Source organism: Mustela erminea, chromosome 10, assembly GCF_009829155.1.
Source record: "Mustela erminea isolate mMusErm1 chromosome 10, mMusErm1.Pri, whole genome shotgun sequence".
Lineage (NCBI taxonomy): Eukaryota > Metazoa > Chordata > Mammalia > Carnivora > Mustelidae > Mustela > Mustela erminea.
This window is the reverse complement of record NC_045623.1, coordinates 16,675,552-16,699,229: the sequence shown is the minus strand read 5'-3', so window position 1 is coordinate 16,699,229 and position 23,678 is coordinate 16,675,552. Positions and strand designations below refer to the sequence as shown.

Here is a 23,678-nt window from a genome sequence, read left to right as displayed (position 1 = left end):
AATAGAGCCAAGAGTGTGATGGCAGCACACACTGGCCCATTCATTTAGTTAACACCTCAGTGATAGTATACTTTGTCCTATGACAGTGATGTGAGATCCTTTGAGGCCTCCACTTTACATATACTTCAAGCTTAGAATTAGAGAGATCATGTTTCCTAAATCTCTTACTGAATTTGAAGACATGAGTTGTCATCTTTCATAAATTCCTGGTATAAACTGTTCCCACCTCCAGAATTAGAAATTACAGATTCTGATAAGACCCTCTGAAAGACACTTCGCTGTTGCAAGTAACTGAAACCATTTATTTATTCTCTTGGAAGCCCACTTCTGCTTCCTGTTGAAATGTGCTCGATTTATAAATGGGTTCACATTGCTCAGCCATAGTCACAAAAAAATAAGAATATCAACCATTCACAGATACACAAAAATTCTTGGATTTGAGCCCCAAAGGCCTAGACCCTGACAGTTCATTTTGTAAGATGTGATGCCCCTATAACTTAGTTCTGCTGTAGGTTGTTTGTAACACTTTGTGCATTCTGTCAGGTTGCACGCAGGTTTCTTTTAAAATCAAAGGAACAACAAAGTCTTCATCCCACAGCAAAATTTCTACTACCAAAACAACATTTTGTGTATTAAGCATACTCAAATTCAGTATGAATTAGGTCTATCTTAAATCCTTAACCATAAGATGACAGTTGAAAGGAGTGATTAAAAGATGAGTTGCATTTGTTTGACTTAATAAACTGAATGGCTAGAATTTTTTTTATTAAAGAATTAAAGCATTCCCCCTCATCCTGCTTCTTGCTCCTGGCAGCGTCAAGCCAACAGAGCACAGCTACACATTGGAAGAACACAGAGGCCTCTGGACAGTGGAGCTGCCACCTGCTGCTCTCAGCAATGGTGAACCCTTGACTCCATGTTAGAGATGCAATCACTTTTGGCTAATGAGCTGGTTTCTCTGGTCTCTTACTGCAGTTAAAATTTACACGAAGAAGGGAGGAAACAGCCAAGGCTACATGGTCAGTAAATACAAAGTCATCTTTGTAAATCAGAGCCTAGCACTTTTCCAGAAATTCTTAAGGACATTGCCCTGTTTCTGTTTCTTGGATTAAGCATGTTGCAGTGATAATCCTCAATCATGATGGAAATGTAAAATTACCTTTAGAATACAGTTTAATAAAGCAGAGATGCGCCATATTTTTAAATAAGTGATTACAGTAGTTAAGTTACTTTAAAGGTTAGTTGAGGGTTTAGGAACATTGATTTGTGGTGGTCCTTTCTAGCCTAGGTTCCATGGATTTGCTTTAGGTGACCATGAACTTTAAAAAAACTTGTGTGTGTTCTTACATCCCTTTTCCCTGTAGGAGGGGGGCATGGGGAAGGGAGAGTCCATAGCTTTCAATAGTTTTTCAAAGAGGGTTGGACCCAGAAAAGGTTAAGAGCTAATGATTTGTACGAGAACCCTTGAACTCTTCAGAGAAGTTTAATTTTAACCTTGGGGACAGGATAGTGATGCTTGGCACACAAAACAAGTTATCAAGTTGTGATTAAATTTAGGTAAGTGATAAATCTAGAAGCCTATTAGTATATGCACAGTTTAAGCTCCCTCTTTTAAAGATTTTATTTATTTATTTGACAGAGAGAGATCACAGGTAGGAAGAGAGGCAGGCAGAGAGAGAGAAGAGGAAGCAGGCTCCCTGCTGAGCAGAGAGCCCGATGCGGGACTCGATCCCAGGACCCTGAGATCATGACCTGAGCCGAAGGCAGCGGCTTAACCCACTGAGCCACCCAGGCGCCCCGTAGCTCCCTCTTTTAAAACACTACTTCCTGGGGCGCCTGGGTGGCTCAGTGGGTTTAAAGCCTCTGCCTTCAGCTCAGGTCATGATCCCAGGGTCCTGAGATCAAGTCCCGCATTGGTCTCTCTGCTCAGCAGGGAACCTGCTTCCCTTTCTCTCTCTCTGCCTGCTTGTGATCTGTCTCTCTGTCAAATAAATAAATAAAATCTTTTTTTAAAAAAATAAATAAATAATAAAATGCTGCTACCCATCTTCACTCTCTTCCTTATGGTGCTAAGACTTGAAAAGTACCTTCAGTCACAAAGTCAGCGATATCTTCCATCTGGCCTCTGCTTTATCTCTTCTAAGGCACTCTAAACCAATTCCCAAGCCCTAAGGTTAAAAATAGCCCATTCTTCAGCCAGCTAGACAAATAGCAGCTGCCTTCGCCACAAAAATCTTCAAAGTGGGGATGGATCAACTCTGCTTACCACTGACTAAAGCTCTGGGGGTTGGGAATTGTTGACTGGAGTGAATAGAGACCTCAGGAAGCAGGGAAAGAGCCAATCTTGGGCTGCTCTGTCATGAAAGGTTATAAACCAGTCTTAAAGAAGCAAAATAAATACATAAATAAATAATAAATTTTTTAAAAGATTTTATTTATTTATTTATTTATTTATTTATTTATTTATTTATTTGACAGAGATCACAAGTAGGCAGAGAGGCAGGCAGAGAGAAGGAGGAGGAAGCAGGCTCCCTGTGGAAGCAGAGAAGCCTGATGTGGGGCTCCATCCTAGGACCCCAGGATCATGACCTAAGCCGAAGGCAGATGCTTTAACCCGCTGAGCCACCCAGGAACCCCATAAAAAAATTTTTAAAACAAAAAAAATGTCTTGTTCTGACGGTCTACACAAAACGCTATATACATTTAGTTAATCACTGGTCCATAGTTTTAGAGAATTGTCTTCACTTTTGTCCCAAATTCATTAATCTAGGACTAACATTTTTGCATCTGATTCAGGAGATCTTCACATAGTTCACAGTATAAACATAAGAATTTCATACTGTACAGAAAGTAAAAGTAAAGATTCTTCCTTCCCTGAATGACACCCAGGTTCCATTTCCTAGAGGTCCACTGAATAGTTTTGTGTATTTTCCCAGAAAATATGTATGCCCTTTGAAAAACATACACGAATGAGGGCACACTGCATGTATTATTGGTCGTTCTTGCTTTCTTTCACTATCTTGCAAGATAATCTGCCTCATTTTTTTCCGCAGCTACAGAGCACTAACTGCATGACTGTTATTTATGAATCTCCACAGGGGGTATTATATGAGTTCCATATGGGGACTCTTCCCCTCTGTGCTCCAGTGGCTACCCCTGCGTAATACCATGACCTATTATGTGAGTTCCCTAGGAAGTAATTTCTAATAGTGGGGTTGCTGCTCAAAAGGTAAGTGCTTTTTTACATTTGTAGGATTTGATACCAAGTTGCCTTCCCCCCAGGTTACACCAATTTACACTTCCATCCCCAGGGTACAAAAGCATCTGTCACCCCCAACCTCGCTGACACTGGCTTTTCTAAACTTTAGTTTTTGCCATACTAATAGGAAAAGTATATTTTTGGTTCTATCCTTTTTTTTTTTTTTTTTTAATAATCTCTACACCCAAGGTGGGGCTCAAACTCTTGAGCCTGAGATCAGGAGTCGCATGCTCTTCCCATGGAGTCAGCCAGGTGCCCCTAGTTTATGCTTTGATTTTTTTTTTTTATTAGGAATTAGGAATAATAGATTTATTTTAAAATAAATACTTGTTGATTCAATTTTAAGAATCAGGGTCCATTGTTCTTTTCCTTTTAAGCACTTTGTGCGCCACCCCTCTCCCCCCATGGTTTTGCTGTTTTCTCTAGAAAGTCACCTTCCTAAATGGTATAAGAAGATACTTTGGGGAGGAAGATCAAGTTTTCTTTGCATTTCTTTTTTTTTTTTTAAGTCCTCGGTTGCCTTGGGTTGAACTAGTATTTCAGTTGATTCCTCCATCTCTTTACTTTGGCAAGATCTTCTGCAATAGTTCTAATCATTCGATCAGTGGTTTCTTTCAAAATGGTTGCTGTCCTTAGGGCATGATCCAAAGACAAGTTTAAAATCTACAGAGGAAAAATCCACACATTTTATTTAAAGTTACTGTTTCTGTTAATTGGGTTATCTCATTATTAAACATTACAAGGTGGAATTTTTGGAGTATTCTTTTCCCACCCAGTCTATTCCTGTTTTTGACCGTTGGTTTCCTAGGTAACTGGTCTGAGATGGAATATATTTTTTAGGGAAAGGGACAGAGAAAAAAAAAAAAAGCACCCAACACGTGACCAATGAATGTGACTCAGAGGGTGAGATCAGCAACCTGCTGGGTCGCACCCAGCCACAGAGGAAGAGATCTGTGAGAAAGAAGGCAAGCTCTTGGGGGTCGTCAAAGGAGATGGAAGGGTCATAACCCCTGAGAGGGCACCCACGGAGACTAGTGCTTGTGTTGAAAGCGTTTGAAATGGCCTGGGATTTGACTGGAAAATAGGGAACTGCAAGCAGCTCTAACCCCACTGTCACTGGAACAGACTTGTGAGCGGCTGGAAACAAGCTGCTGCCTGCACTCCCGGCCCAAGGGATCCTGCAGCTGAGGAACCACCCACAAAACACTTTCTCCAGGAAATTTCCCTTGGAACCAATTTAGGAATAATACAACCATGTAGCTGCTCATGCTGTGTGTCTTTATGTTAGTGCTGAGCACAAGTTGATTTTAGTGGAGCGTTTTCTGTTCCCCCCATAATGTAATAATTTAAAAGCCATCAGTTTTGTGGTCAAGACCATACTTACAAGCTGCAAGGATTCTAGAATGGTTTTTTTCCTGAAGCTCCTCACCTCAGATTCTGTTTCTTCAATACTGCCAAAGTTGGTTAAGGACTTGCTTCCCAAAATCCTACAGGAGTGGAAATGGGGTGAGGGTGTAGCAAGGTCTGAATTATAGATCATGAAAACCTTAAGATTGTTTCTGGAAGGCAAAAGCATAATTGTATAAAGCTCCCCTCTCCCTCTAGCTCTGTAGTGGTTCAGGAATGACTGTGTGTGTGTTGGGGGTGAGGAGTTTGTGCAGTATCTGCCTTTTGTAGCTCCCATAGTCCTGTTGTGGCTGACCACAGAAATGATTTGTTCCATGACCGTGAAGGGTGTTTTCTCCCAGAATCTGTCTTCCATTGGCACAGAAAGAGGCAAAACTCTGACTTTTATTCAGTTTTCATATTTTTCGAGGCTGCCTTCTACCCTGCATATTTATAAAACAAATGCACACAAATCTGCCAATTGCAGGCACTTTGAGTTGAGTTCATCTAGCACCAGTGAGCTTAGAGCAAGGAGGCAGCAGCAGTAGAAAGATAAAAGCAGCACCTCTTTAAACAGGCTCCCCTGGACTACTAAACTAGAAGTATCACTCTGTCTCTTGATGGGCTGGGTGAATAATGGGGGCCACTGTCACCATGTAACAGTTGTTCCAGTTGTGCACTGCATAGCTCTGGGAGGTTTCATTTACAGTCTATGCGAAGGGCACTGCCTGGTGTTATGCTTTGCACAACCATACTAAGAGATGCCATAAGACCTTGCATGTTGACACATGGGCCATGGATTCATCCTCACATTCCCCCTGGCTTGAGATTCCTTCTGTTAAGCAGTACTTCGCTGGTATATAAAACACTTGCGGCAGTCATCTCCAGAAAGTGGCTCCGAATGCTATGACCCAAAGCCCCCCTTCATTCCTCTCCCCTGCCACATTCACATGACTTGGTTCTACAGGTTAGTTTAACACATTGAATCTACCATCCAGTTGAGAGCATCAGAGAATAACAGCATCGGGAGCCCCTAGCTAATGAAAAACTCCAGGCAGGGCAAGGCAATGTGGTGCAATGGGAAGGGTGTGGACTTCAGAGTCTTCTGTCTCCCCACACCCAATCGGTCACCATGATCAACAATAACAGCCATCACTTGCTGAATGCCAGGTACTTTTCGAGGTGCTTTATATTATTGACCCAATCCTCAATGAGTTTGGCACTATTATGATTCCCATTTGGGGAATACTGGGGAAATATAGTGAGGAAAGGGAGGCAGTCAGAGGTCAGGCAACCAGCTCAAGGACACAGAACGAAGATGCAAACCAAGATGTCACCAGAGGCCACATTCTTAAACACTACACTGCATTATGATAGTAGCTAATGAGTTCAGACTTAGTGAATGAGCACAGAGCCTGAACTATTAACCACTCTGCTACACTATTATTGATTCTGCCTCCTAAATAGCTCTTGGATACTAGACCTCTCTCTCTCCTTCTCTACCACTCTTGAACAAGCTACTATCATCTCACTTGGACTATTGCACCAGCCTCTTACTTGGCCTCTGTACTCCAATCCTTGACTCCTCTACTCCATTCCTGCTCATTTAGTAGTTAGAATGATCTTTTAAAAATACTAGGAAACTTTAAAAACGCCCTGGTTAAAAACTTCATTGGCTTATTATACTCAAAAGTCTGAAATCCTTCCTGTAACTTACAAGCCCTTGCATGGTCTTGCCCTGCGCATCCCACCAGCTTCCCCTCACCAGCCCCATCATGCCCCACAGACACAGCCACTGCACTGTTCTGGAATTTGCCAGGGGGCCTTCCCACTCCAGCAAGCTCTCTTAAACTGGAATGGTTTCACTCTTACCTTTACACCCCCTTGCTAATTGATTCATACTTATCCTTTGGTGGTCAGCTTCCCTGAACCCCCAAATTAGGTAATGGTACTCAGTACACCCTCTTTTTGGCACTTACAAAGACTGGCTCTTCTACCAGGAAAGTAACTTCCATGAGGTCAGGGACAGTAGTTTAATTTTTCACTGTGTCCTAAGAACCTGGCACAGCACCTTGATGTTAACACTCAAATACTTACTGAATGAATACATGTATGTTTGAAGTATTAGCCATACTTTCATTTGAATCTTGGCTCAACTACTTATGATCTAGGTGATCTTGGGCCAGTAATTTCATGCACTAAGCACATTGTATGTACCCAACTAGTGGGTAGTCATATTTGTTATTATTAATAATAAAATAATACTTACTTTCCTGGTATGGGCTCATGTTCATCATGAGAGGATTTTGGATTCAATGTCTGGGAACAGATCCATTCTGGCTTTGAACGAGCTGAAAGATGTCAGTTAGCTATGATTAAATTCAGAGCATCAGAAATGATCCCCAGGGGCACCTGGGTGGCTCAGTGGGTTAAAGCCTCTGCCTTCGGCTGAGGTCATGATCCCAGACATGTGGGATTGAGCCCCATACCAGGCTCTCTGCCCGCAGGGAGCCTGCTTCCTCCTCTCTCTGCCTGCCTTTCTGCCTACTTGTGATCTCTCTCTGTCAAATAAATAAATAAAATCTTTTTTAAAAATGATCCCAGACTTTTCTGTGTGAAATATTTCATGAAATTTTAAGAAGAAAATTGGGGAACATAGAAAACAAAGAACTTTCTATCAGGTATTCTGAATTCAGGAAAAGAAATTTAACTCATTTATCTTAAGAAAATCAACCTTTAACAGGGGTTTTATCAGTAGCCATGAGACCAGGAGTCTAGGTTTAGGTTTGCTGGGAGCTAGCTGTGTGACACCTGAGCATGCCGTCCAGTTTCTGTGGACTCAACTACTTCATCTGACAAGTGGAGGGATTATCCCCTTGACGGGGATTGAGGTCTTCTCCAAACACAGGAGCAAGGTTTCTAGGAGTCAGAAACTAAATTATGTTACTAAGACAATTCCAGAAAATAGACTAAACAAAAAAGATAAATGTAGGAAAGGCACCATGGAAGACAAGAATGCCAGGGAAAGGAAGAAAGAAGAGTAGTGGCCAATAAGTCTGCCTTCTCTGTTGCTGGTTCTCCTTCCCAGGTCTCCTGTCTTATTCACCAGTCTCTTATAGCTAGGCTTCACTCCCCCTCAGGAGGGTCCCATTTGATAAGGGAACTGGGAGACATTGTCCCTCAGACATGGAAGGCAGAGCAGAAGGCAGAAGGTCCAAATTAGACATGTTGACCACCCAAACCTAAGTTGTGATGAGCAGAGATACTAATGAGTTTAGTCTTAATCCTTTGCTAGTCTCCAAATACAATTTTGGATTTTATTTGAAACATAGAAACTCAAAGTTGGGGAGGGACCATAGGGTCATCTGCTCCAGTTCTAGTCTGGCCTACAGATTTGTACATCCTGACAAAGTACATTGTCTCCGGATGGGATCTGTAGAGACATCTCTGCAGATGGGGCTCACGACCTCCCACAACAGCCCACTCCATTCCAATTTCTGGAAGGTTCTTTTCAATGTTGAGCAATACCTAAGACTTCCACCCTCTCGGCCACTGTACAGTTACTAATGTGGCTCGAAGTCACACTTCCAGTGACTCAGTTGACCCCTCATTCCCTCCTGTATTGGAATGACAAGTCTCATGGGCTATAAACCCAAAGGCCAAGGAGATAGTAAAAAATCTGCTCTGTTACTTCTGCAGAGTTTTGGTGCCTGTCATCTTGACAGAACACATCCACTTGAAGGATTTGGCATCTGGGGACATAGGAGGCACACAGCTGAGTTCAATCTGATAAATGGCATTCTTTCATCTTGGAAATTGGCAATTGTGAAAGATAAGAAACATTCTCCCTGATGCCCTGTCCACAGATAAGGAGAGAAAGAGCTGGAGGTTTCCCACAAGGAGACGATGTTAAAAGAACCTGATACGGCTGCCCTTCAGAAGCAAAACATGGAGTAGTTCCTTCCTTCCCTTTTGTTCCCTTAGCACACTCTGACTTTACAATTCTAGCACCACATTTTGCCATGACCTTTACTTTTTGAGGGATGAGTTCCTTTCATAGAACTCCTTGGGGAGGGAGGAGCTGTGTCTTATTCATCTTTATAAATAAATGTTTGTGGGTTTCTAATTTTTTCCAGTGACAGCAAAATTTTACGTTGAAATTAGCAAAATGATGTTTAAGGAGTGTAAAAATAGTCTTTTTTTTTTTTTTAACATGCCAACTTTTAGTAGGGACATATTTAAAGCTTTCACCACTCCTGAATAATAGCAATACTAGTGGCGACTTTTTGGTTGGTCATTTGTATAGTAAATATTTACCATTTGTTACCTACTCACACTGAGTTAGCACATAATAAGTTTCAAGGTCCATTATTGCCATTATTGCCAGGATTTTCTGTCTCCCAGCCCTGGCCCAGCCTCTGGCCATCCAGGATGCAGGAGCCTCAGGTGAGTACTAGAGAACCAAGGAGCAGACTGGAAAGGGCAGGGCATCCCCCACCCCAAAGGGAAGCAGTGGTCGGTATGATACAGGTCCCCCATGCCTGGGAGACCACCCTGCTTACAAAGATGAGATCGTGCAGCAGATGTACTTACAAGGTGAAGAATTTTTATTTTCGTTTAAAAAGCAGAGCTTGACAAAGGCACTACTTTCATTAGGATTTAAGTAATTCTGTCCTGGCATGTTGTATTTGTAATGAAATTCTAAAAAGAAAAGATGAAAAATACAACTCATTGCTGGCAAACAACAGCCGTGCCCACTTAACGCCTTCCTTGCAAGGCCCCTTTGTCACACTCACCTTCAAGTGGCTTTTTGCCACAGACTCTTCTGGAATTATGACTCTTAGTGCCACAGATCTCACACTGATTACTTTGCAGTCCAGTCCCAGAAAGAGAAGAGCAGCTGGGGCCTGCATCAGAACCTGAAAAAGCCCAAGTTACACAAAGAAAGTGTGAGTTTTTTCATCAGAGTCATAAAATGTGGTGTGGAGAGTAGAGCTTGAACCTCGCCAGGTATGTAGTTGGTGCCAGAGTGTTCCACTTCCCCAGTTGTGTTTCCAAGGGGAGCTGCCAGCCTTGGGATGATGTTTGGAATCCCCTTATGACAACTGAGAGATGTTTTGATAAGGAGCAGATTTGATATGAAAATCTTAAGATTTTCCTTGCACATGGGGGTGCTTAGTGAAGGTCTGTGAAAATGTGGCCCACAGAATCAACTACAAATGCAAGATGAAGGGGTCCCTGGGTGGCTCAGTTGGTTAAAACCTCTGCCTTCGGCTTAGGTCATGATCCCAGGGTCCTGGGATCGAGCCCTGCATCGAGCTCCCTGCTCAGCAGGGAGCCTGCTTCCCCCTCTCTCTCTGCCTGCCTCTCTGCCTGCTTGTGATCTCTGTCAAATAAATAAAATTCTTAAAAAAAACAATGCAAGATGGATATTTTTCCAGATTTGCCCTGATACACCCACATTCTTTTCTCAGACCCTGTTGTGGCCAAGAGCTTGTGTTTTGTCACCCAGACATTTGGAAAGATGGTTTTTCTTTTCATCAAATCCATACGCCGATATGGGCAACTGAATTATAGCTCTGTCTTCATCCATGCCACAGAGGCTAGCAGTTGCGAGCGTGTATATCTAACGCAGGTCTAGAACCCCACAGGCTGTGGACCATGGAGGACTCCAGGTAAGGCTAGAGTGTAAGAGCCTGGGCCAGACGGATGAGCACATCAGGCTTGGGTGTCCAAGCAACATCTCAGGTCCAGGAGGGATGAGACCAGGGGACAAAGTCTCTGCCAATGCTACCTGCCTCACTGCTCTGGTGATTATGCTCATTTGTAACATTATCTTTCAAAGAATAAGTCACAATGGAATGAGCTCTAGAGATGTTTTTTCTTTTCCATATCTCAGTCAGTAGCCACTGAGGGGCACCTGGGTGGCTCAGTTGGTGAAGCATCTGACTCTTGGTTTTGGCTGAGATTGTGATCTCAGGGTCATGAGATCAAGCCCTCTGAGTCAAGCTCCATGCTCAGTGTGGAGTCTGCTAGAGATTCTCTCCTTCCCCTCTGCTCCTCTCTCCCCCCACTTGTGCATATCCTCTCTCTCTCAAATAAATAAATAAATAAATAAATAAAATCCTAAAAAAAAATAGTCATTGAATTCCTTCTCAATCCATAACTCAAAGAAATTGCAATAGAGGATTGAGGGCATACCCTGAGAAGGTTGTATAGTGGAAAGGCATGAGGTTCAGATAGACCTGAGTTTGAAGTCCGGGTCTGCCATTAGTTAGCCGTGATGGTTAAAAATTTTTCCACAAATTCTTCAATATGTTCTTCCGAAGGCAGAGCTTAATTCTTCACTCCTTGAGTGTGAGCTGGATTTAGGACTTGCTTCTCACAAATAAAAGGACAATGTTGATGTATAGCTTCCAAAACTAGGTCATAAAAGACACCAAGCTTCCATTTTGGTCTTTCTCTTGGATCTCTTGGCTGTGATGTCATAATGACATTCAATGTGGGCCTACTGGAGAGGTACACATGGTGAGGAACTAAGACCTCCTCCAATGGCCATGTGAGTGAACCATCTTAGAGGCAGGTTCTCCAGTCCCAGTCAGGCCCTCAGATGATGGCGATACTGGCCAACATCTGACTATAGCCTCATCAGAGAACTTGAGCCTAAATCACTCAGCTAAGCTGCTCCCAAGTTCCTGACCCATAGGAATTCTGAAAATGTTTGAATTTATTTGTTATTTTGAACCATTAAGTTTCAAGATACTTCACTACACAGCTGTAACAATATACCAGCTCTTTGATTGGCAAGTTACTAAATTTCTCAGAGCTTCCATTTCCTTATCTGTAAAATAAAGATAATTCCTACTTACAGGGATGTAAGGATTGCTAAATGTTATGCACCATGTCAACAGTTCTCAAATATTTTACATCAGAACGCTTTTACACTCTTAAAATTAAGAACCCTAAAGAGCTTTTGCTTATTACAGTTTTTATCTATCATATATCATAATATATGCCATTTTTTGACCTGTGGTGAAAAATCTCACCCTGGATTGGAGAAGAGCTGTTTTATGGCATTCAGTTGGTTGAAGATGGACTGGTACAGAGATATCTATTATAAATTTCAAGTCATTTTTGCTAGTGAAAAATCATTCAGATCTTCCCAAGACTGAATTGATAGTCCTAAGGCTTTTTGGTTTTCAAGTAGAATTTTAAACTGAAACATTTAAAAATATTTGATTTAGTTCATCATTTACAACCAACAGTAAACCATTTCATGCTGACAAAATAACTTTTTTTTTTAATTTTTAAAAGCTTTATTCATTCATTTAAGAGAGAGAGAGCACGCACACATGTGCTCATGGAGGTGAGGGGCAGAAGATGAGGGAGAGGGACAAGCAGACTCTGCACCGAGCCCAGGGCGCAATACAGGGCTTCATCCCAGGATCCTGAGATCATGACCTGAGCGAAAACCAAGAGTCCAACACTCAACGCACTGAGTCATCCAGGTGCCCCCAAATAATGGGTTCTTAATGCAAAAGAGCTATTTTTATTTTTATTTATTTATTTTTTAAGATTTTATTTTTTTATGTGACAGACAGATCACAAGTATGCAGAGAGGCAGACAGAGAGGCAGGCGGTGGGCCGGGGGGTGGGGAGGCGGGGGAAGCAGGCTCCCTACTGAGCAGAGAACCTGATGCGGGTCTCCATCCCAGGACCCTGAGATCATGACCTGAGCTGAAGGCAGCAGCTTAACCCACTGAGCCACCCAGGCGCCCCAAAAGAGCTATCTTTAAAAATTAAAAGAGTGGCTGTATTTTATGTTTTGACAAGTGACTTGACTATCTGGCATGATAGAAGGCTCTGGATCCCACCGCTTCATCTCCATTCAATCGGCTGCAATACTGGCCTTGCATGGGGGATGTAGCTAGGAAAGAGAGGGCCTCACAGCCCCGCTGAGACCTTCTGGGCCTTCTGACCACACTTGGAAAACCTGTCCTGGTATAGCAGCTGGTAGGTGTTCAATCAATGAAACATTACTATGACTATTAGGAAAGGAATCATTGGGGCGCCTGAGTGGCTCAGTCGGTTAAGCATCTGCCTTTGGCTCAGGTCATGATCCCAGGGCCCTGGGATGGAGCCTGTGTCAGACTCCCTGCAAGCTCAGCTCCCTACTCAGCTCAGCTCCCTGCTTCTCCTTCTACCCCTTCCCCTGCTCGTGCTCTTTCGCTACCTGTAACTCTCTCAAATAAATAAATCTTTTAAAAAAAGAAATTGAAAATGAATCATCTACTGAGAAGAAGTAGTAACTACACACGACAGAGCAGAAAGAACAGCAAGTCGAAGGAAGGGCTCTTGGCCAATCACTCTTATGAGCGTAAACAAGCCTCGTTAGCTCTCTGGCCCCGGGTTGGTTGTCGTGTATAACAGGGAAGACTGGGCTGGGGTGGGGACCCTCAGGCTGGGAGCTGCCTGAACAGGCAGGCCTCGGCCTCACCTCTTCCTCAGGCAGGGTGGTTCTGCCTGGGGATGTTTTTTGCTTAAACTACCTTTGGAGGAAGGCTCCTCTGACTACAAATATCATTGAATTCCATGCCCTGCGTGCTGTCCCGGTCTCCCAGCTCTGTTTCTTTGCTTCTGTGAAATGTGTATGGACAAGTCGGCAGCAAGTCTCCCATGGCCAGGAAGCTCAGCAGGCTGGAAGGATGACACCCAGAGCTGAGGCCACCTCACAACTGAGCGCATGGAGTCCTGGGACTCCCGCACAGACACAGGAGGCGCTCTCACCCTGTCTGACCACATTTGATCCATTTGAATCTATTCCATTATTAATTTTTTACATAGTGCCAAAAACATACAACCTGCAACCCCCACATCTGGGTAAAGCTGCTTGGTGTGGCAGGTGGTCTGCCGGCAGGGAGCAGGCCCATGGAGGGGGACCTTGAGGACGGAGCCCCCACCTCCCCAGGCCCCTCAACTTACTGTGAATCGAATTTGCATGCAGGGACTTTTCTTGAATGGCGGGGGGACACCTTCCACAGTTGGTCCTCCTGTGCCCTTTTTTCTCCGTGTTTTCCTTCCTATAAAAGGTGCACAAGATCCCATAAACTTTAAGCCCACTTCTAGAGATCGTGAGCATACTGGTAAAACTGAAATGTTAAATTTCTTGTATCAGAGCCTGGGACGATGCAGGAGTGGCGTCTTGTCCTCAACAGAGAGATCCTTCTGCCTGCCTTTTGGAGAGCTTCACTATAAGAAACCGTACCCAGCACCACCTGGCCTAGTAAGAATATGTATACTAAATGTTAAAAAATAAATCTGTTTTTTCCCCAGAGGACAATATCTAATCACCATGCACACACATGCAATGTAGAAATTTGAAGCATGGAATAGTAAAATTTGGAGTTTTCTTCATATTCATGTCTCAAAATCAACTCTTTTCAGGGGAAGAAGCTGTGCTCCCTGTCAGTATTGGGTCACATGGCTTTGGCTCCACACATGCAAGCTGAATGTGTCCAGAACATCCAGCGAGCGGGATTTCAGCTGTACAAGGCCACCAGGGGGCACCAGAAAGATCGCTTCCAGTTGTCTTTTACCAGGACACTTTCTCTGACCTGTCTTTTCGCTTCAGCCTCCCTCCTTCTTCATGGAAATTCTAACTCCTTGAGAGAAATTCTAATCCATCACAATTCTTAATAAAGCCCTCGCTCAGCCCCTGAGGTACAGTAATAGCTCTCCAGGAAAGTTGCTTGTTCTCAGTGTGGAAGGCACTGTGCCCTTGATGTCCTAGGCAGAGCTGGTGAAAGAAGGGGGGGGGGTACCAGGGCAGGGCACAGGAGGAGCAGCCCCAGGCGTTGCTTGGCCTACGCAGCATCCCTCAACCGCACCCAGGCCCGCTGACCTCCGGTGGAGAGGGGCCCTGTGCTTGGAGTTGGTGGAGCTGGGGGCTGAGAAGCTGGGTCCCTCCCCTCCCCTTGGAAAAACATGCTTTCTTCCTGACTCACATATTTTCTCACACCTCATTTTCTGTCTCCACCCTCTGCCTTCGGGGCATTTGAACATCTGCTCTCCAAAGTGGAAAACTTGGATCTCTTTCAAGAGAGTTCAGTCCCACGCATGACTTTCTTTTTCTGCCTCTTTTAAGCTTCTTTGTGCACTAAAATCTTCTTGCCAAACATAAAAGCTAAGGGCGAGTCTACTTAAGGAGACAGGTTCCCAAAAGGACAAAGTAGCTAAAATCCAAAATCTTAAATCTTAAATCCAAAATCCTGCTTCAGACATAGCACAAAGGGATAAGCATTTTATTTGTAGCATATTTATCATCTATTTGCATATACATAAATATCCCTTGAATATCAGCAAACTTCATAAAGCAATATCCTATCTGAGAGATATCTAATCTTCTAGAAGAATAAAGAGTGTATGTAGTCCTTTGTTCAATTAATCCCTCAGGTATTATGTAGTTTACCAAGATTTCAATTTATAAATCAATTTATAAATTTATAAATTTCAATTTATAAATGAATGTACCCCAGTCATACATTCATTGTTAGATCTGATCATCACACTTGGCTGTGCTTTTCCTTTCTTCTTGCCTGTCATAAAAGAGAAAATTAAGTCTGGAACATCGGTCCCTGACTTGGTATTTAAAAGTATCTGTAGGGTCTAGACTAGGAATTTGAAAGAGAAGCATTCAATACGTCGCATGCTTAATTAAAACTTTTTTTTTTTTAACGTCAAACTGTTTTTATTATACTTACTACAATTTAAAAAATTCCAAAACCTTGGTTTCATTCAATAAATAAAAATAGTTGGTCTGGGGTGTCTCAAGGAGTAGGCGTCATTACTGCCCCTTATATTTAAAGGAGAGTCAAAGCTGATGACTGGCATGTTGGTTTAAAGCAGTTGTCCATACCAGATGATGCATGGTCATTTTTAACACAAACACCCTTCTGTTTTGGGGCGGGGGGTGGGGGGCGGACATTCACTTAGGACAAGCGCCCATTCCCATGGTGGAATCCTTTCGAACTTCAGACCCTGTCATCTGCTTCTATTAGAGCCTATTATGTGTATGTAATAATAGTTGCTAAACATCTCCTCCCTCCTTGACTCTTGACCTTTCCAAGGTAAGTTAGCCCAGCTTTGGCTTGCATCCAGGATACTTCCTGAGCATATAGGTGACGCCTCTCACTAACAGACAGAAGCAGCAAATAAATGATTCTGAATCCACATGGGCTAACGAGCGAGCCAACTAAAGTTTCAAGAACATTACGGATTTCTCCTTAGGATTTTACATCGATAGCTTTTTTTTTTTTTTTTACACAATTTACAACTTCTTAACCTCTGGAAGAGTTCTTACTCAAGAATGGGGAGAAGTGAACCCTGAGAGGTGGAATTAGGTTTATTTCTAGTGGGACTGGGGACAGAAGGAGGGAAAGGGCAGATTTTCACTCATCACCAGGAGGTGGTCTACAAATGGTGCACGGTATTCTCCTCTTTGGGTAATGTTCTGACGGAGCGTACAGGACTTAGCGACCCTTCGTGTGTGCTGTAGCTACGATTCTTAACCAGGGGGAACTTCTGAGAATCACTGGAGCAGATTTAAAAGAAGTATTCCTACCAGCGCTCCAGTCCCGGTGAGGCTGACACAGGAGGTGAAGTTGAAGCGTGCGCATTATTTGACAATCTCCCCGATGACTCTGATGCTCACCCCACTGGAGAACCACCGCGAGAGCGATTCGTGCATGGAGAGGGAGGCGGGGCCTGCCCAGCCCTGCCTTCTGTGATTCTGAAACTTAGCCAGCGATTGCTGGCGTCTGTTCAATTCATCTGACACCCACTCTCCCTGGAGCTATCATCCTGGCTCTGGCTCCCACCCATCCTAGGGATTCAGCAGCAAGAAGCCCTCACCATTCAAGAACTCCGTGGCAAAAGGCACAGCTTGGACTGGTCATCTGCGCGTGGTCTCGGTCCTGGTTTCCCGAGGTGGTGTTGGGGTTCTCCTGCACCACAAAGCACACACAGATGTGGCTCCGCGCAAGGAAGTGACTCAGGCCGCCACCGCTCACGCACAGAGGCAGCTGAACTCACCACTTCGGGACTCCTTCCCTTGGATTTCTCCGATTTCTCTCCTTTCTCCCTCGGTGGGGTCTGTGCTGTAATGGCCTGGGGCTTAAAGAGAGAATGTTTCAACACTGGCTTGGCCTCTTGCATTCTCCAAACATTTAAAAATTTTTTTCTTTCCTTAGTTTGGAATTACCCCAGGCTCCTCAGGAGGATGAACAGATTTAGGAAGATAATTTTTAAATCCATCAATCTGACCACTCTTCCTAGAGCTCTAAGAGCTTTTCCAAAGAAATGCATTCAACTACAAATTAAAACAGGCTTTAGGGACTATTCAGAGGCTGAAATTATTGTTTATATGTCCCTTTTTAACACAGAAAAATTACACTACTTCACCAAAAGGCCTGACACCACCCAGAGTGTATTTTTTACTACAGTTTTACCCTTTCTGCAAGCAGAAAATGTGCTCTTCTTCCCCCATTATAAACAATGCTGGCACAAGCATCGTTGTACAGATAGCTTTTTCCATATTTTGAATTACTTCCTTAGGAAATGTGTAGGTCAAAGGTTGTGAACATGTTTGTGTGATGATACCTGTTGCCAAATTGCTTTCCGCAAACGCTGTAAGAATTACACAGCCGCCAACAATGTGGGCAGCTCAGTTTGAGCACACCCTTTGCTGCCTCAGGAATTATCCTTGAAAATGCTTTTGTTAATTTAAGAAGCGGGGAGGTGGCACCTCATGTTAATTGCCGCTATTATTAAAGGAGATAAACATTTCCCCATGTGCTTATTTATTGGCTGTGTTTCCTACTTGTGACTTTCAGTTCATCTCCTTTGCCCATAACTTCTTTGGAGATTTTCAGTGTTTCCTTACTAGCAGAAACAACCATTTGTTGACTGCTCACTGGGCCAGGTGCCCCTTTGTTCCTTCTCGCCATCCGGGCATCCTGAGGCTCAGAGAATTTCAGCCAGTTGGCAAGGTCACAGAGAGTAAGTGGCAGAACTGGGATTGAACTCTCCCCTTCTGCTCGTGTTCTTAGCCACAATTTTCCTGCTCCTTTGTGAACCTGTCAGAGCCCTTGGTATAATAAAAATCTCAATATTGAACATTATTTGTTCCTAATATTTTCCAACTTGTCTGCCTTTAAAAGGAGGCGGCTGTGGTTTTGGTTTTGCCAATAGTTAAAATGTTGATGTTGCCAAAGAGGAGGTGGCAATGGCCAAGAAACATATGAAAATGAGTTAAATTCCACAGTCTAAGGAATATCGGTGAAAACAATGAGATACCAGTTTCATTTATCACTTTGACAAAGGTTGAAAAAGAAAAAGAGAAGATTCCCGGGGTGGGCTTGGGGAGATGGGGGACACAGCTCCTTTCCGATGTACAGCTGGGGCCTGACATACTTTGCTAAGGGCCAGTTTATCAGAATTTTCACTCTGCCTCTTTAACTGCACTCCCAAGTTTTTAGTCTAAGGAAATAATCAAGTATGGCCCAAAGATTGCATATAAAATGATGTTCCTAAAGTAGTGTTTGTTATATCAAAGAACTGGAAAAAAACAAATGTCCGTCAACAAGGGATTGGTTAAATGACTTGGTAATGAAATACAATGCAGCCCTTAAAAATGAAGCTGTAGATTCATTCTACATGATTGTTGAGGTGCATGTGATAAATGTTAAAAGAAAAAAAGCATCATAAAACTATATAGCATGATCCCAGTTTTGCAAAAATTTGTGTTTGCAGAAAAGAAAAAAAGACTAGACAGATACACACTAACATATTAGCTATGATTTTTCTCTCTGTGAAATGTTCTTCTTTATACTTTATCTTCTCGTTTGTTTTCCAATAAGCATAAATTGTTTTTATAATTTAAAAATTAAAGAATTTTCCCCGTGTTTTCTTTGATCACTTCTCACTTTTAGGGGTTGAGGGTTACCCCTCCACTTCACAGATAAGGCAGATTTACATGAGCAGAATGTAGGCAAGTGCCCTCCACCTGAACTGGGAGACCTGGGATCCAGTGTCCCCTGACGTTTGTCCCCAGCAAGTCTCCTCACCTTCCTAAGCTTCCAACTCTTCTGTCAAGTCTTTGCCAACTGTGAGCTCTGAACCAACATTATACTTTTGTCGCTCTCCTTTTAGACCCATGTGTTTTTAATCCCAGTACTTCCAGCTCATTCATAATGAAATAATCTCAAGCTGTGGGCCCTAGACCAGCAGCCCTGGCATCACCTGGGAGCTTGTTAGAAACAGAATTGCAGGCTCACCTCAGACCCACCGAATCAAAGCCTGCATGGAGGAAGATTAACACATGATTCCTGGGCGCACTGCAGTTGGAGAAGCCCTGATCTGGAACAGGTACCCGAGGCAAGTGTCTCCTGAGCTCTGAGAGTGGGAAACAAGAGCCATACCAGCAGCTGTCACCAGCACTGACATCCAAGGTGTCAGTTGGTTTCAGAACCCAGGGCTCACAATGAAGCCTGTTTTAGAGCCACACTCGGCAGCACTGGCTTCAGTCAGAGATCCAACAGAGTGAATGCAACCTAGCAGGGCTGAGCTGCTGAATGTGCCCCTGGGATCAGAGGACCACCTCATGGCCATTTGATCTGGTTAGTCTGTGTTAGCATTGTTTTGGGGACTTTGGTGTTTTTGTTTGCTGTTTTGGGGGGTTTTTTAGGCAGTTTGAACTTAGAATCCATTCTTGAGCTCCATGGGAGGCCCACTTTAGGGGATTCTTCGGCTAAGAGTCACTGGGAATTTAATGGCAGCATTCCTGGGACAATGGGAGGGAGCAACCTGAGGTAGCATGTGGTGGGGACATCTTGTGGCCACTCTCCCTTTCTCCTCTCACAACTGGTCAGGCCCTCCCTCAGGAGCAATAGCTGTGAAGGAAGGGGCCTGTCGTGACCCCAAAGGACACCCCCATGTCCCTTAGGAATCCGTGGCACCACACAGAGGGACTGCCTTTAGAATTGCAGTTCCACGGGGAGGGACCCACATCAGTTCAGCATCCCCACTGCACCCCTAAGGCATGGTCACATCCTGCCTAGAGTCCCTGTCCCCAACCCTCCACCAACCTGCCTCCTTCTCAGCTCTCCCTCCAACTCAATTTAAATCTTACCTTCCCTGACCTTGTTTCCCTGCTCGACTGGGCCCTCCCACAGTGAGGATGTCACATGCCGTTACTGAATAGTCACAAAAGCTAACACCCAGCTAGTGTGCCTCCTACGAGCCTGGCCCCGCTTCAAGCGCTTTACCTATATTAACTCACTTCACACTGTAACAACATCATAACAATTTCTGACAAGCTGCCAGATGATGTCAATGCTCTTGGTCTGGGGACCACATTTAGAATTATTTCATTACAAATTAATTGGAAGTGCTGGGATTAAAAATCCGTGGGTCTGAAACGATATGACAAAATTACAGTGAGAAGTAAATAATAGTAATTCTGTTGGTTGAGAGCTTCACAGTTTACAAAGATTTTTTGCAGAAGAGGATTTGGAAGCTTAGGCTGGTCTTATTATCTTTATTTTAGAGAGAAGGAAACTGAGGCACAAAGAGGTTACATAACTTGCCCAAGGCCACAAAGCTGATGAGTGACAGAGTTGGTATTCAGATCCAGGCAGTTCAGCTCCAGAGTCATAGGAATGTGTCACATTAAGTACATTGCACGTCTAACGTTCTGTCATTACACATTCATTTTATTTGTTCATTGTATGTATCCCTTAGAGATATGTAAGTATCTTGAGGGCAGGTGGTTTGTCGGCTTTGTTTATGTTATACCCCAATACCTAGAAAAGTGCCTAGCATTTGGCAATAAGTGTTTGTTGAATGAATGAATGATCCTCACAATAGACTCTTTTTTCAGGGATACTTAGGACAAAATTCTAGAGCTCTCATTATTTCGCAATAGTTGCTGGTAAACTTGGGACCCAGTAAAGAAAAGCAAACCCAGATCTGAGGAAACTGCTGGAAGGAACGCTAGGCTCACTCCCTGGGCTCCCTCATACCACTGGGAAGCCAATTCCTTTTCACAGCTGGGAAGTGTTGGAACTGTTAAATCCACAAGAGCTCAGAGGTTACTATACTGAGCATTCACGCTATACCAGGCATTCAGTCAGATGTCTGAAACACAAAGATAGGTACAAAGGCACAGGGAAAAGTGAGACACAGTGCTGTGGGAACACAGAGGTCCGAGCAAAGAGTTCTGCCCGGGGTGGGGGACTGTGTGTCAAAGTTACATAAATGGCCCAAATCAGAAGCTTAGCCTTGAATGAAATTTTGCTGGGAAGGTTAAGTGTTTTGAAGGGGCAAACATACTCCTTTGGCAGGGCTAACATTTATGTAAGCTACAATATCTTGTTCTTAACCGTGACAAAAACCTATTTAGATTTTGAGAATCAGCCACAGGTTGTGATTTCAAGTACTGTATGAAACAGAAGAGTCACTTTATGGCAATTATCCAGATGATTCAGTTTCTCAGAATTTTAATTTAGTCTGAAATGTTTCTGATAGTTGAGGCTACAAAAACAAAAAGTGTAGAAAGACAGTGGTGATTGCTTTGAATTCCTAATCTTGCATATGTAGACAATCCCAAAGAATTTAACTTGAGAGAAGGAAAATGCAGAATTGGACCCATGGGAAATAGTTCTTCCCACTGAGTGTGTATTTTTTATGTAGAAAAGGGAATATAAAACTATTAAGAAGAAAAATTATTTCTTCCAGGCACAATCCACAAAAATGTTGCTCTTCATCCAGAAGAAATAGCTTTTTAGTGGTTCCTCAGTTTAAACTGCATTGTGACATTTTAAACTAATAAGATATTTAAAAAGCCAACACTTACAATAGCTTCTAATTTTTAAAAGCTGGTTCCACTTTAAATAATATGATTCATGGGACCTTGGAAAGTTAAATTTTCATGAAATATTAAAATAGAATTCATGATTTCATGATTTAGGATTCTATAAGTGCATAAAAAACATTTTTCCTGGCATGAAATTAGGCTGTAGGTTGCTGCATTACCTCATTTGAGGGTGGAGAGGATGTGGATGCCAAGTCATCCGGGATGATTGGAGAGCTCACGGGAAAAGAGACGGCTGAAGTACATTTGCCCTTATTAATTTTCTCTTTAACATCTTCAAGTAGCATCTCCAACTTGAAGATTTCACCTTCCACTTCTCTAATAGACATAAACAGGCATCTTACTGGGTATGCAGTCAACATTCTAATTAGTAACAACAGTTCACGAATATAGCATTGATCTATATCATTAATGTGGTTTGGCTTCAGACAGGAAGGATAATGGACACCCGCCCTGACATGCATCCTGTTTATAGCCTCACTCCAAAGGCCTGGGCTCTAGTCCTCATTTTGTTATTCATTAGCTGTGTATCCTTGGGAAAATCACTTCATCTTACTGTGCCTCCAGGGTCTCAGCTATAACATGGGGAGAACAAGAATCTGCTCTCTGGATCTAATTATTTTGACGTCCCTTATAGTTCTAAGAGCTATGATTCTATAGAAATAATGATTTATATCAATTGAAAAGAGAAAGGATATGAAATATCTGAATCATTTATTAACAAGCTTGATCTGTAGGCATATGTACATACATGTATGCATGTATAAACAAATGTGTACGTGTAAATGTGTACATAAATATAAATATCGCTTTTTCCCAAAAAGAACCCAGTTTCCTCAAAGTCTAATTTACCTCATATTAATCCACAAAGCAAAATCTCAACAAATTTCAAAACATTAAAAATTGTACCACTGCTTTCTCACTAAGATCAGGAAAAAGGCAAGGATGTCCCTCCACCCCTGTCTTTCAACATTGTGCTGGAAGTCCTACCTAATGAAATAATATAAGAAAATATAAGGTACATATATTGGAAAGGAAGAAATAAAAGTGTCTTTGTTCACAGATGAAAATCCTAAAGAATTAGCAGGAAAACTAGAACTAATAAGCAATTAACTGAGATTGCAGGATACAAGGTTAATATACGAAGGTGAATCACTGAGCTGTATACCATCAATGAACAAGTGAAATTTTAAATTTAAGACACAATACCATTTACATTAAGATCCAAAAAAAAGAAATACTTAGGTATATTTACAAGACCTATATAAGGAAAACTATAAAACTCTGATGAATGAAATCAGAGAAAATAAATGGAGAGATATTCTATGTTTGTGGATAGGAAGACTCAGTATTGTCAAGATATCAGTTCTTCCCAACTTGATCTATAGATTCAGTGCAACCCCTATCAAAATTCCAGCTTGATCTTTTGTGGATACTGACAAAGCGATTCCAAAGTTTGTAAAAAGAGACAAAAGACTCAGAATAGTCAACAAAATATTGAAGGACAAAAACAAAGTTGGAGGATTGATGCTATCCAACTTTTTTTTTTTTTAAGATTTTTACTTATTTATTTGACAGAGAAATCCCAAGTAGGCAGAGAGAGAAAGGGAAGCAGGCTCCCTGCTGAGCAGAAAGCCAGATGCAGGGCTCGAGCAGAGCTCAATCCCAGGACTCTGGGATCATGACCTGAGCCGAAGGCAGAGGCTTTCATCCACTGAGCCAGCCAGGCACCCCATACACTACCCAACTTTGAGACCCATTATAAAGCTACACTAATCAAGGCAGGGGGGTACTGGTGAAAGACTACACAAATAGATCAGTGGAACAGAATAGAGAACACCCAGAAATACACCCACATACTCACCTGATATTTGACAAAAGAACATGGCAATACAATGCAGCAAAGTTAGTCTTTTTAACAATTGGATGGATATCCACAGGCAAAAAAAAAAAATTAATCTAGACACATACCTTATACACTTTATAAAAATTAACTCAAAATGGATCACAGACCTAATGTAAAATGCAAAAGTGTAAAACTCCTAGAAGATAACAGAGTAGAATACCTAGATAATCTTGGGTATGGTGATGACTTTTGAGATA

At 42.6% G+C, this 23,678-nt stretch overlaps 1 protein-coding gene across 6 annotated transcripts in view; it reads right to left on the bottom strand.

Moving 5' to 3' along the window:
- Positions 1 to 3,748: 3,748 nt before the first annotated feature.
- Positions 3,749 to 23,678, bottom strand: part of AKNAD1 (AKNA domain containing 1) — a 37,380-nt gene continuing 17,450 nt past the window's right edge. For 2 of the 6 annotated variants that reach the window (XM_032301532.1, XM_032301533.1), the window contains exons 7-14: positions 21,737 to 21,893; positions 16,736 to 16,816; positions 16,556 to 16,647; positions 13,628 to 13,725; positions 9,442 to 9,564; positions 9,239 to 9,346; positions 6,915 to 6,996; positions 4,529 to 4,818 (exon numbers count right to left, since the gene is read on the bottom strand). In XM_032301532.1, coding sequence (XP_032157423.1) covers positions 4,539 to 4,818; positions 6,915 to 6,996; positions 9,239 to 9,346; positions 9,442 to 9,564; positions 13,628 to 13,725; positions 16,556 to 16,647; positions 16,736 to 16,816; positions 21,737 to 21,893 — 1,021 coding nt within the window. In that variant the 3' untranslated portion in view covers positions 4,529 to 4,538. Of the gene's footprint in view, positions 3,923 to 4,528; positions 4,819 to 6,914; positions 6,997 to 9,238; positions 9,347 to 9,441; positions 9,565 to 13,627; positions 13,726 to 16,555; positions 16,648 to 16,735; positions 16,817 to 21,736; positions 21,894 to 23,678 lie in introns of those variants that run through there. The other 4 variants (XM_032301534.1, XM_032301536.1, XM_032301535.1 and 1 more) reach the window with 4 other exon arrangements.